This window comes from Furipterus horrens, unplaced genomic scaffold (genome assembly GCF_987537825.1).
Source record: "Furipterus horrens unplaced genomic scaffold, mFurHor1.1.pri manual_scaffold_11, whole genome shotgun sequence".
NCBI classification, from domain to species: domain Eukaryota; kingdom Metazoa; phylum Chordata; class Mammalia; order Chiroptera; family Furipteridae; genus Furipterus; species Furipterus horrens.
Window position 1 is genome coordinate 62,548,567 of NW_028327181.1, and position 13,400 is coordinate 62,561,966.

The 13,400-nt window shown below is 50.3% G+C and overlaps 1 protein-coding gene across 2 annotated transcripts in view; it reads right to left on the minus strand.

The window, feature by feature from the left end:
* KSR1 (kinase suppressor of ras 1) overlaps positions 1 to 11,003 on the minus strand; it is a 148,412-nt gene extending 137,409 nt beyond the window's left edge. For both annotated transcript variants that reach the window (XM_090257385.1, XM_090257384.1), the window contains exon 1: positions 10,574 to 11,003. In XM_090257385.1, the coding sequence (XP_090113511.1) occupies positions 10,574 to 10,801 (228 nt within the window). In that variant the 5' untranslated portion in view covers positions 10,802 to 11,003. The remainder of the gene's footprint in view (positions 1 to 10,573) is intronic.
* Positions 11,004 to 13,400: the final 2,397 nt, after the last annotated feature.

The following is a 13,400-nucleotide window of genomic DNA, read 5'->3' on the forward strand; positions in this document are numbered from 1 at the left end:
TAATGACATCGTAATTGTGTTTGGGAAGCCAAATTCTGAGATTGGATGCAGCTAGCAAAAAGTGGCACAGCCGCGAGACTGACTTGGAAGAACACAGGAAAAAGCAAAATAAAACAAACAAAAACAACAAAGAAAACTACCTTTGCTGGGGTGAGAGTCCACAGAGAAATGAGGCAGAATGGTCAGCCAGACCAGGCTTCGGGAAGGATGGAGCAGAGCCATGAGAAGAACCACAAAAGGCAAGGAAGCCCCTTAGCGGGTGCTGGGTCCCATTTCAAGGCTGGGACTGCCGAGACGAGGGTCTGCAGGGAGCTCCTGGAGAACAGGGTCTGCCCGTACTCATCGACTCTTCTCCCGGGGCACATACAGTGGCGCTCAGTAAATGGTGGCTGAATTACACTCATCTCATGACATGTGAATAAAGCAACAAGAAAAGGTAGAAGAGATGGTGGAGCCACAGAGAAGAACAGGCTAGAAATCGGGACTGTCAGAGCGTGACTCCGTGGGGTCTGCTGGCCTGCCTCCACCAAAACGGTGCATCAGCCTCAGGCCGGGCTGTGGGAATAAGGAAGGTCATGCACCACTCCTTGACTCTGCCATCCCAGAACAAGTTTCAGGTGCAGCAGGACATTCAGCTTACAGAATGCACAGGCTGTCAGAAGCCCAAGTAAGCTTCAGGGGGAAACTGCAACAGTCATTCATGGGGAAAGGGGTAGACAGTTCCTCACAGTTCCGCCTGGAGGCAGGGGGCGGGACCAGAAGACCTCCCAGGTCACTCTGCCTCCCTGTAACCTTTCTCAAAACCAGGCTTACTCAGAGTAAAAACGCCACAGATGACCCAAGACGGGCCAGAGTTGGTCATTGCTGAAGCTAGGGGGTCAGTACGAAGGGCTCCATGGAACCATTCTCTCTGCTTTTGTACATGATGAAACATTTCTACATTTAAAAATAATAATAATGTAAACTCAGACCTAGGCATCTCACCTAAGAATCACCAGGGCCCAGCCCAGGCTAAGGGTCTGCCTTCTGGAGCCAGACAAAGGCCACCAATCTTAAAAAATTATTCGATGCTAACAGATTTTCCAGCTGGGAGAAGAGTTTGCAAATGCAAGTCAAGCAGGACTGCCTAGGTTCAAGTCACAAGTTAGTCTCCCCTTAACTGTGTGACTCTGGGCAAGTCACTTAACCTCTCTGCTCCTCAGTTTCTCTCACTGTAAAGTGGGGATAACAATGGACCCTTAACACAAGGCTGTTATGAGGAGTAAACACCACACAAACTCCTAACAAGGGGGCCAGGCATGGAGTAAGCTTGCAGTAAAAGCAAAAGTGAGTTATTATGACATATACATTTTGTAATATGCATAACTATTCATTTTGGAAACCACAGGTCCATTTGATCAGTTATCTGGAGAAAATGAAAAGAATTGGGACCAGCATCCTATTTCTGAGACCTCAGGCAGTGACTGGGAGCACACATCCATCTATCCAGGGCACCCAGAGTGGCCCCAGGCAGCCCAGTCCTCCCCAGGCCCAGGGGCTAGAGAGAGCTCCTCCTTTCAAAAACCCAGCACCAGTAACAGGAAGCTGCTTCCTTTCCTTTCCATTCTGAGCCAGCATTTCCTTTTTTGTATTAAAAAGCATTCCTTGTCTGCAGCCCAGCCCTTCCCCTACCCTAGGCAGCCCCAGGCTCAAACACACCCATAGATATCTGCATTTCTCTTGGATGGTTTTCTACCCACCATCAGGGTCATGAGGTTCCTGGCCGACCCTGAGTGAGCATGCCCTTGGCACCAGGCTGACTAGGACACAAGGACCACGGGCACAGAGACGTCTCGGGCACGTACTCCTCACCTTGTTGGAAGGATTACGTGGCATGTGTCTTTACCAGCTAGGGCACACTTGTGCCTCCCTTTGTAAAGTACCTCCCTCAAGGAAACCTTGAACTGATGGGTAAGTGTACGGGGCCACCAGCCTCTTCTCAGCCCACCCAATTCAAACTGGAACCTCAGATGGGACCTCAGAACCACAAAATAACAGTAGCTGAAACTAAGCTTACAATGTCTCGTCTCTTTCCCTCTTCGTGGCTTAATGCGATGTTTTCCCAACTGTGTTCAGGTGGGAAAAGGATCCCTTGGACAAACGGGTCTGGGAACGCTTGCGCAGGACTTCTCAGAGCCTTTAAAACACCAATCTTCACCTTCAGGAATCCCCAGGCGGGAGGTGGCTGGTGTAGCACCTTCTCAGCTCCTCGAAGCCCTCTTTCACAACAGCGTCTTGCTGAGGATGGTACGGGAAAGGCGGCATTAAGCCCTTTCAAGGGTCCCAGTTTGGGGGGCAGGGGATCCTCAGGATAGTGCCTACTGCATGAGAACACTCAGGTTACTTTTTAAAATAGGACACATAACTTTTTTTTTTCTGGCAAGACTGCACCCTGAGTGAAGTTGGTCCTGCTAATCCACATCAAAACCAAACCCAAATTACGTGGCTCCATTGGGGCTCAAAACCACCAGGGGCCTTGCCAAAGAAAGCCCCACCACCCTATAAGCAGCCTGTCTCATCGGCTTTGCATAAAGCAAAACTCCCCTGATCAATGTCGCAGACTCAAGTCTATAATACATGCTGTGTGGAAAGTTCTTTTTCCTAGCCATAGCTGGGCTATTCCACAACCTGCATTATGCTTTCTTTCCCCTTTTCTTTTTTTAGTTTTAAACACAAGTCTTATTTCATTCTTGCCATTATTCTGAAGGTGGAAAAATGAAAGAGGGAAGAAAAACAGCAAACAAACAGGATGACTTCAGCTCCGTGACATTTAAGGGCAATCCACCCAGTTAAAACACACTGCCATCCACCAAGACCAGGACAATAAGTACAGATAAATAAATATAGGTTTTAATTCAAAGTGGCAGCAGTCTGAATTAGGACTTTTTCAATGCAGATGAGAAACAGTCACACCTGGGAATAAATGACAAGGTATTTTTAATCCCAGAGGACACCATGCATCTCCACCTGGTCTCTGGAATAGAGAAGAAAGCCCTGATGAACACAAAGACACCAGTTTAAAAGGCTGTATCTTCTAGAAGCAATAGTGAGCTATTTATAACATTATCTTCACATTAAAACCAACAAAAACGCATCGTGGTACAGAATGCAACACCTGTACAAATTTAAAATAAAACACTGGGTCCTAAAGGAATAAGAGTTCACCCACCCAAGTCCCTGGGATGAGAAGCCCTTGAAAGCGAGGTTTGGTTCAAGGACCCAGAGAGTCCATTCAGGCTCAGCCTGCCCACTGAGCAGACTGACTTTCAATAAAACCCCGCCCGCAAGTCACCCCGCATTGGTCTCCAGTCCACAGGGTCCCTAAGGCGTTGACACGGAGCCAGGTAAGCAAACCTTTTGCTTCCTCTTGCAGGGAACTCCTTGAGGCCAAGGTTCTCCCCCCACAACACAGGAGGGCAGAACAGCGGGTGCTGCTTGTTGCAGGTCTGACTTATGAACCACTGGTCTCTTCTCCACTCTTTGTTGAAGCTATTCCCTGATATGTATGTATTCCGAGTAAGTCGCTTCCCCTTCGGCTTTTAGTTTCCTCACCAGCAGAGAGGGCTGGACCAGATGGAAATCCCAATATCCTTTGCAGCCCTCTTAGGACCCTAGGACTCTTTTAAATCAACCCCTAAGCCAAGGCACCCCAAACAGCTCTCTGATCAATATTTACAGTTGGTGATGAAACCTAGGCTACAGTTCAGTGAGGTGTCTTTCTTGAGCCTCAAGTGATGAAGCCCTCCTCATTTGGCTGTGCATTGCCCAGAGGGGACCAGTCCCTGGACTAAGACGGCCTGACATCTACCCGCCTTTAACCCACCATCTTGGAGCAAGGAAAGGACCTTCTCTTAATTGGTCAACCCAGGGGCCCCCCTTTGCTGCAGGCAGCCACAAAACTAGAACCCACAGTCCTTGATACATAACCCAGCACCTCAGCCACAGGGCCATGTCCTGTCTCCTGTGTACGCTCCTTGACCCAGGGTGGTCACAGATGCAGTGGCAAAAGGGTAAAGGCAGAGAGGCTGTCATTTTATAAATTCTGACATTCCCGATGGGGAGGTGGGAACATCGTAGGCCCTAAAGATTTTAAAGAATAGGACTGATGTTAAATGTGGTCACACACTTTGACCCAGCAAATTCCACTTCTAGGAATGCACTCACTGCAGCACTCGCGACAGTCTGAATGGCTGACAATGGAGAACTGGTTCCAAGAAGTGTGTGGTGTGACTACACAAGGCAGCCATGAACAGTGATGCTGCGATCTAGGCACATTGATGTAGACAGAAGACATGTGTAAGGCAATGTACATGGTAAGCACACACATTTGTATGCAAATGCAGAGGATAAAAACACTGGAAGAATACATACAAAATGTTAGTAAGAATTAACTCTGAAAAACAAAGACATTCCTCTCAGGCCTGACTTTCCAAAGGTGTAGAGATTACCTCCCAGAAACCTAAGACAAAGGTCAGACCTTTTTTGGAGCAAGTTTAAAATCTTTACTGCGTGAGGGTTATACCAGTTGATAATGAAGGACTCCAGATGGCAGAGCCACACATAGGAGTCCCCATCTCTGAGTCTCTGTTTGGGGGACAGCCACTAGGACAGCTGCCTGACCGAAACTGGACTGTGACATGAGAGAGAAAAAAGCCTTTATTTTGGCTTTTTAAACAATGGATTGAGAATGGGAACACCTGGATTAAATTCCCAGACCTACAATGACTGAAGAACTTTATGCTGTTGCATTATGTCAATCAGTCGATAAATATGTCTTCCCATTTAAAATAAAAATTGGAGTAACGATGTGCCCATGATATACATATTTTGCAAACCTAGTTTAATGTTACATAGTTATTTCTCAAGAACATATTAAATATTAGCTATCGTAAAAAAAGATTAACTCAGAGAGGTAGCATTATGGGTGATTTTATTTTCTTTTATTCCTCTGTATTTTCTTTTTCGCAGTGAACACATATCATTATATGTATTTTATAATCGTTTAATAAGAGCAGAAAGTTAAAGAATATACTGTTAACTAGAGGAATTATTCAAAAAGAATAAGGTAGGTATCCATTAAAAAAATTATGAGTAACTTGATCTCCAGGCAGCTTCTCACTTCTCAGAATGAGCCGGACACCGAGGTGATTGCATCACTTTGCTGACAGAGACCCGTCCTGTAGAGAGTGCTGGGCTGCACTTTAGGGAAGCAGCCCCAGGCCTGAGCTCAGAGGCTGCACAGCCTGGGGCAGCCACCAGTAGGTCCTGTCATCTGGAATTCAGCCAAGTGCTCCTGGGCAGGCTCTCTTCATTACTGGCCACATCCTCGGGCTCAGCAGCTATGACCCTGACGAAAATCCCCCACCATCGTTTCTGAAGGTAATTGGGAAGTTTAGGACATGAGGTCTGAAGACCAGGCAACAGCCCAGGTTCAACCACCTACCAACTCAGTCTCTTAAATCCTCTGAGCCACAACATCCTGATCTGCAAAACGGGGATAAAACTTCATAGTCTTCTTATGAGTGTCAGATGGGGCAACATATGCCAAGAGCCTAGTGACCGGGAATGTCTCTTGTCCCTCACCTGCCTTTACTATGCACAAACGTCATTCCCATAACCCCAAAGGCACCTGCGCAGCTTTCCCTCTGAACTGAATGTGAGAAGATTCCAACCAGCCTATTCTGAAAGGATGTCCTTGTTAAAAAGCACTGCTTACAGAGACTTGGCCGTCCCCGCCATGGCAGACACTGCCACCAAGGACCAGGGCCTCTGCAGTCCTTCTCCAGACCACAGCCTGGAGGCAGGGCCAGCATACTTGTGGTAGAGAATACAGCTTTCCCAGATTTTAAGCCAACCCAGAGGAGAAGGAGGCATTCACACTAGCCTGGGATGCAGACGTGATAACACCTCGCTCCAGTACCATCCAGCCCTCCCCAGTTTCAGGGAAATTGCAGGTCCCTCTCCCAGCCACCTCCAAGGTACACTAGTGGCAACTTTCATCAAGGAAAGTGTTGTCAAGGCGAAAGCTGACCCCAGCAGGACAGTACCCCAGTTCTGCATTCCTTCAGGGACTGCAGGAGCTAAAACCTCCAGTAAGCAGTTGGAACTATGGTGATGGAGCAGAAGCAGAGAAAGGCCATACTGGAGGCAGTGGCTGGGTGGGGAAAGCCAGGTTTCATTCTCAGTTCTGCCAGGTACCTGTGACTTGGGACAAGTCACCACCAGGACTGGGAATATTTCCCATAAAACCAAGAGGTCAGACTGGCCAATCATCCATCACTTTTCCACTTCCTAAGCACTCTTAGCAATCCAGGGTACTAGAGTTGCCACTGTTTGCCTACCTGGCTCCCCCATGAGGTTGAAAGTGTCCCCAAAGACATAGAGAGCATCCTCCCTACCTCAGAATCCTTGCCAGGGTGGCTGTTGCCAGGAGCTCAGCAGTTATAACAGAAGGTGTGTCACGTGAATACATTTCCATGACCTCCCCAGCGACCTGATCTGTGAGGGGTGGCACCCCTTTCTCTTCCCAGCAGTTCCGCCACCCAGATGATCCAGGGAGCAGGAGAGGGGGCTACCGGAAGAGCTCAGGTCCCCACACAGCAGGGTTCGGACCTCAGCCACAGTGAGGCTGAGTGAAGGTCAAGCCTCCCTGATATTCCCAGTAGCAGCAGGGCCCCTCAGGTGCCTCCTGGCCACTTGTCCAGGAAGTAGCCAGCTCCCCAATGTCCCCTTCCCAGCAAGGCCCATGGTAGAAGTTCTTCGGGGACCCTTTCTCCAGGTCAGCATTTTTTAGGAGGGATTTTCCTCCAGAAAAGCACAAGGAGGGGAGACTCAGTGTGGCAAGGCCTGTCTCTGGGAAGTACTAGCAGGCTGGCAGGAAAGGGCCAAGTTGCGGTGTCTGCAAACCACGAATCTTTGTGAGGCGCCACCGTCTCCCCAGTGCCCAACAGACTCAGCCTGAACAGGATGAGTACGTGAGGGCATGAACGAGTGTGCGGCTCCAGGCCTCACTGCGAGCCAGCTCGGTGTCCCATGCATGTGCCTCTGGGGAATGAGAGCATTCTATCCTGCCTCAGTGGGTTTCTCAGACGCCCTAGGAGGCTCTGATGGAAATGGGGCACCATGCTGGGGTGAAGCAGTCTGTTTACAGATTCAGACTCTGGGTTCAGATTTTATCTCCTTCCCCTTCCCATGTAGAGAAAAGCTGTGCATGTGATAAACATTGGTGCATTTCCGGGAAATCTCATCAGACTAAGGAGGGTCCAGCACACGGGCTGGCAGGTAGGAGGCAAAAATTAAACCTTGGCTCCTTCCACTCTTTTGGATCCAAACTGGACCACTACGTGGAGCAGGTCGTCAGAGTCAGCCAGACCCGCTGACCCCACACACTGTCACAACCTGCAATTTCAGGCTCTAGTGGCTGGGACGGCATCAGGGGCTTCCAGGGACACCTCACATGCTGGTTCTCCCGCTGAGCACTTATCTAATAAGGGTCGGAGTGAGCTCGGGTTCCTTAAGATTCTGGGAGAAGTCTGGCGTGGTTGCACAAGCCAAGCCCTGTGGTCAATCCTTCAAAAGCCAGCAATCCAGTGTTGCAAGTCCTGTCTCTGGAGGCCCTGCCCTGGAATGTGAGAGGAGACTGCAGAACAGAGCAGATACCATCGCTGTCCCATCTGACCTCACCACATGCTACTGGGATGGTTTCCTCGTCTGTGTCACCCACCTCTCGGAAGTAAGAGGCAGCTATAGAAGCAGCCTCCTCTAAAGGTGACCTGTGGTACGAATGCCATTGGACGCACACTGGGAAAAGTTTACAAGCAGAATCTCTTAGTAGGGAGTTTACAAGCAGAATCTCTTAATAGGGAGAAGGTGAACTTACAGATTCACAACAACACGGCAGGGTTAAGCAGGCTCATCCCCGTTGGGCAGATGGGGAAGCTTGAGATTCAGAAGTCTTGGGAATTGCCCAAGGTCACACAGACAGAACCTGGGTGCAAAATCAAAGCCACGGGTTTTTCCATTTGCTACATTGCCTCCTCATCAGGGTCCTTAGAATAGTAAACTTCCCCCCTATTTTATCAGTTTAGTAAATCTGGACTTTGGAACCATTCTTAAGCAGGGAATAGTTTTTTTTAATTTTTTCTTGTTAGTCTTTTTTAAAAATTAAATTTATTAGGGTAGCATTTATTGGCTAGTACCATAAATTTCAGATGTACAACTTCATAGTACAATATCTGTATATTCTATTATGTGTTCACTACCTGAGTGTCACCCTGAATTTGACCTGCTTTACCCTCTTTGTCCATTCCTTCCTCTCTGGTAACCACCATTCTGTTGTCTGTATCTATGAGTTTGGTCTTTTGTTTATTAAACAGGGATGTTCTTAAACAGGGGTATGTATAACAAACACTGATTCAACCCAACTGGGGCCCCTTCACTAAACCACAGAAGTCCGCAGAGACCCACTCCAGCCTCCCTCTTCAGGTGAGGAGGCTGAGGCCTCTGGCGTGAAGTGATTCAAGCAAACTAGCTCCTGGGGTCTAAATTCCCATCCCCCAAAACAACTGAAGTCCGCCTTTCCATAAAGTAGGGTGGACCTGAATCCACAAGACAATGGAGGGGACAGGGGGCTGGGTACTGGTTCCATTTACCCAGCAAATCCTTTTCAGGCTTTAGGAAGGGTTTCTGGCCGCTTAGTTTGATCATCCAATAAAGAAGCTCAGAGAGATACAAACAGCTAGACGCTCTGTGGTGTCATGATGCCACACCTTGGTTAACTGGAAGTTAACCAGGGGACTCTGGAAGTCAAGGTACCAAGAGGGCAAAGTGCCATTTCCAGAGAACAAACAGCAGATCATTCTCCTGTATCCACTTTGTGAACCAGGAGCACTTCAGAGCAACATGAGGAAAATCTGAAAGAGGCCAACACAGAGAACCGTGTTCTCTCGGCCCAACAACACGGCAGTTCAACCAGACACACGCTGCTGGACAAGGACCCCTCCCCGCCCAGAACTAAGTCACATAGGCCCCCTACTGTGTCGGTTTAAAAACTGAACTTTGCTGGGCAAAAACACACTTGGCTGGCTGTGTTCAAGAAACCAGTACCTCTCGCCACCTGGGAAACAGCAGCGTGTCTGCAGAAGGGGCAGTTGTGCGGGGTATTGTTGGTTGGCTTGTTTTTAAGCAAAGCCCTGGTCAGTACTGCTATAGCAACTGTAACGAAAATAATAATAGCTGACTCTGATTGGATGCTTCCAATGTTCCCGGCTTTACAGCTTTTAAGAAAATAAAACTGAAGGAGAGACGTCCCCCCCAAGCATTTTGGATCAAACAGGGATTCAGGTTTACGGTGTCAGAGAGGATTGGGTCTTGTAATAATTACAACAAATCACCGCTGGCCCTGTGACAGTTGGCAGACGCAATAAGCAATAAGTGGAGGGAGGAGGAGGGGGAGGGGTTGGATGAGAAATTAAGATTCTAATAAAAAACAAAACATCTCCAGATCTGCAGAAGGCCAGATGCGGCACTGCAAGGTGGGGCCCCTTCTTCAAGTCAGAGATAGCAATTAACTTGTCTCTGGATTCCACAGCCTTCCCAGCCTCTGGGCAAAAGCAAGGTGGGAATACACTAGTTTCCCTCTATTGTGTAGGGGGCGGGGGGCACTCCCCGGACTTCTGAGAACCCAGCCCTTTTGGCTTCTTCCAAATCCTTTTAATACTGACTTCCCAGCTATAATTTGAGAGAGGAGGGCAGGTGTATCTTACTTCTCCTTTACACTGGAGGCTGTCTCCATCAGAAGCCCTTAAATAGTGTCATCTTCGCACCAAAGGCTAGTTCCACAGCATAATCCTTCCTAAACCAAAATCCAGTGTTTGAGGGGAGCCGGTGGGCAATTACATTTTGAGCAGTGAAACGCTGTGGCGGTGCCAAAGGAAAGCACCAAATGCCTGAAGAGCAAAAATGCAGTTTCAGCAATCACTTTGAAAAGCGGCAAGAACCTGGAGGAAAGGAAAGGAAGGGACAAGACAGTGTCTGGGGCATGAGGCGAAAGCAGAGAACGATGGGCCTCTTCTCACACTTCAGGGGACCTCCCCCTGCCCCAGTCACCCCGGCCCACGGCTGCTCGGCTCAGTCACACAGGGAAAAGTCCAGCGTGTGACTCAGTGGGAGCATGAGTCCTGCGGCCAGACAAGCTGGAAACGGGGTTGGAGGCGGAGGTGAGGAGGCAGGGGATGTCGGAGAGCAGCCCACCCCGCCCACCGCTCCCGGAGCCTACATCCCAGTTTCCTCTCCTCCCCGCCCCGCAAAGCCCGCCTAACGTGAGGGGCTGGTCGCGGGTCCTCAACCTGCCACATCACTGAACCGAGGAGGGAGAGGAAGCTTCAAACAGGGCGACCCGGGCTCAAGGATGCAACTAAGAAAGGAGTGGACAGGACCATGGAGGGGGGGTATCAGAGGCCGCTCCCCAGGCCGCCTACCCCTGCACCCTCGGGCCCAGCCGGGTTCCCTGACCCTCCGCGCTATGCCGCTTTACCTCCAGGGTCCGGATCTCCTGCTGGGTGAGGTCGTTGGACACCGCGCACTTCGTGCGCAGCCCGCGCAGGCTGCCAATGGAGATATCGATGAGCTTCTGGAGCTGCCCGCACTGCTGCAACGCCCGGCTTGCTGCAGCTCCGGCGCCCCCCTCCGCGGCCGCCGCGGCCCCCCCACCGCTGCCTTCCTTCTCTCCCATCGCCGCCGCACGCCGTGCCGCTCTATCCATGCCTCGGCATCGGTGCCGCGGGGTGGCCAAGGCGGGGAGCCCGGGAGCACGGGCTCGGAAGGGAATTCCCAAGCCGGGAGGGCCGCACGAAGAACGCCCCTCGGTGCTGCTGGAGAGCGGACGCGAGTAGAACTGGCAACCGAACGCGCCGCTCCCGCCCGCCCAGCCGCCGCAGCAAAGCGAAAGCCGCGGCGACCCGACGGCTGCGGCTCCCAGAGCCTTTAAGTGGCAGCAGGGGCCGGGTCAGGGCAGCTGGGCATGCTGGGACTTGTAGTCTGAGTCGCGCACCTGCCTCCTGGCCCTTGTCTTCGGAGCCCTCGCCCGCTCCCTACGCCTAGCGCCCGGCAGTCCTGGCCTTCTCCGCTTCGGTGGATGCAGGCGGTGCGGGAGTGACCGCCGCGGTGTCCCGGGAGTGGCTGCTCCACGCTGACTCCTCCCCCGGCGCCCAGAGCCTGGGAGCCTCGTCTCCCCGCCCATCCCTGTCCCCCATGCCCGCCTCCAGCCTAGGGGCTTCCCGCGACCCCCGGATGGGGCGGAGCAGGGGTCGGGTCCCCTTTGGAACAGAGGAGGGTTTGCATCCTGCCGTTCCTCAGTGGCAGCCAGACCCTCGAAGATGGGGACAGGGGCCGTTCCAGAATTTCTATGTGGGTTTTAGGGGCCGCCATCTAGTGGGAAGGGGCCTAAAGTGCTTGTGCTGTAGCAGGTTCGCAAAGCACTGAACTCCCGATTGTCTGTACCAAAGGAAATAAATGCTCAGGCGTGGATACAGACGGAAGGGCTTTCTTCTGGACCCTTTTCACCCACTAAGTTAAGTGTCCCATCCCTCTGCCACCCAAACAGCCAGCCAGCCCAGACACTTGGGGCGGCACGCTAATTCGTCCTGCACTTGGGAGCACTCTAGAGCCAATGCCTGGTTTCAAATTCAGGCTCTAGTGAGCCTAGCTGTGTGATTATGCGCAAAGTGAGCACATCTCCGAGAGTCTGAGTTTCCCCATCAGTAAAACTGGGGCGATAACAGTTCTTATTTTATAGGGTTCACATGAAGAATGAGTTAAGCCCTGACTGGCATGGTTCCATTGGTTGAACATGGCCTCCCTCGCAAAGCAAGGGGACGCAGGTTGGATTCCCAGTCAGGGCACATGCCTGGGTTGCGGGCCTGGTCCCCGTTGGGGCACGTGGGAAAGGCAACCTATCGATGTTTCTCTCCTTCTCTTTTCTCTCTCCCTTCCCCTCTCTCTAATAATTAATAAAAAAAATTTTAAATTTCTTTTTAAAAAAAGAATGAGTTCATATATGCACAGCACCTAGGTTGACTGCTGCCACAGGCAGTCACTGGATAAATGTTAGCAATTGTTACTGTCCAACCTAGATCTCCTGAACATGGCCCCAGACCTGAGCAGTGGGCATGGGCACAGTACTGCTCCTGGACTAGTAGCCTTTCCTGCCTCCAGCATTCAAACCCTATCCCATCATTAACCCCACCCCTCCCACCTGCCAATTCACATGTGCTCTATTTATCTGGCTGAACTGAAAAGCCAAGACACTGATCAACGCTCCCACACATCCATACTTCCAACATTTGCCAACCAGAGGAAATCTCTCTTCTCTGAATTATTTTCTCTTGTAAGCTCCTTGGCTGCCCAAATGGCTGGCTAAATTATCTTTGTACCCGCCTCAGAGAGCCAAAGACAGTACATGGCACACAGCACAGGGCTCCATAAAGTTGTACAACCATGTCCCAAGTTCTTCAGGCATGCCAAATGTCTGTTTCTCTTGGGCCAGCTTAATAGTTTCTGTCTCTCAGGTTTTTGTTTTGTTTTTTTTTGTGTGTGTTTTTCTTTTCTGAGAATGAGGATCAGACAGGAGGTAGGGTTCCAGCATTATAGTTCCCCCTAAACTATACATATAATCAGTACTGGCAGACAGTTTTTATTACACCTTCATTTGATGTCATTCGAAATGTTAAAATAAATATTAGATCTGAAAAATAAATCCATGATAACTTTAAAATGTGCTTTTGCAAACTAACTCCTCCTCTAGAGCTTTTCTGAAACACAAGGGTCTTCCTCTCCAATTCCTTCCTGACCCTCCCCACTAAGAATCACTAGTCCAATCATCAATTTGTTACTGGACCCTCTGTGCTGTATCTATTAAGCCCCCCAACCCTGACTCTTCCTTATCCCCCACCCCCATGGAGCAGAGTAACAACTGCCCTAAAAGAGGAACTGCTTGACAGTGGTTCTCAGCCTTGACAGTGGATCAAAATCTCCTGGAAGACACCTTAACACACACTGCAGACCCCAACCACAGAACTTCCCATTCAGTAATTGAGGACAAGGCTGGTGAATTTGTGTTCCAAGTTCTCAAGTGACGCTGATGCTGCCGGTCCAGAGGCTGAACTTTAAGAAGCCTTGGCACAGAGGAAGGTCAGGTAGGTAGGTCCATAGTGCAGCCTGCCCGGTGATCAGTAGCCAGAGCTGCCAGGCTTGAGTGACTGACTCATTCTAACTCAATTCACGAGAGAGTTCCTGCTTAAGTGCCTATTTATGCGTTTACATCAAGCTTGTAATTGCTGTAGGGGCCTGGTCAACACATTTTC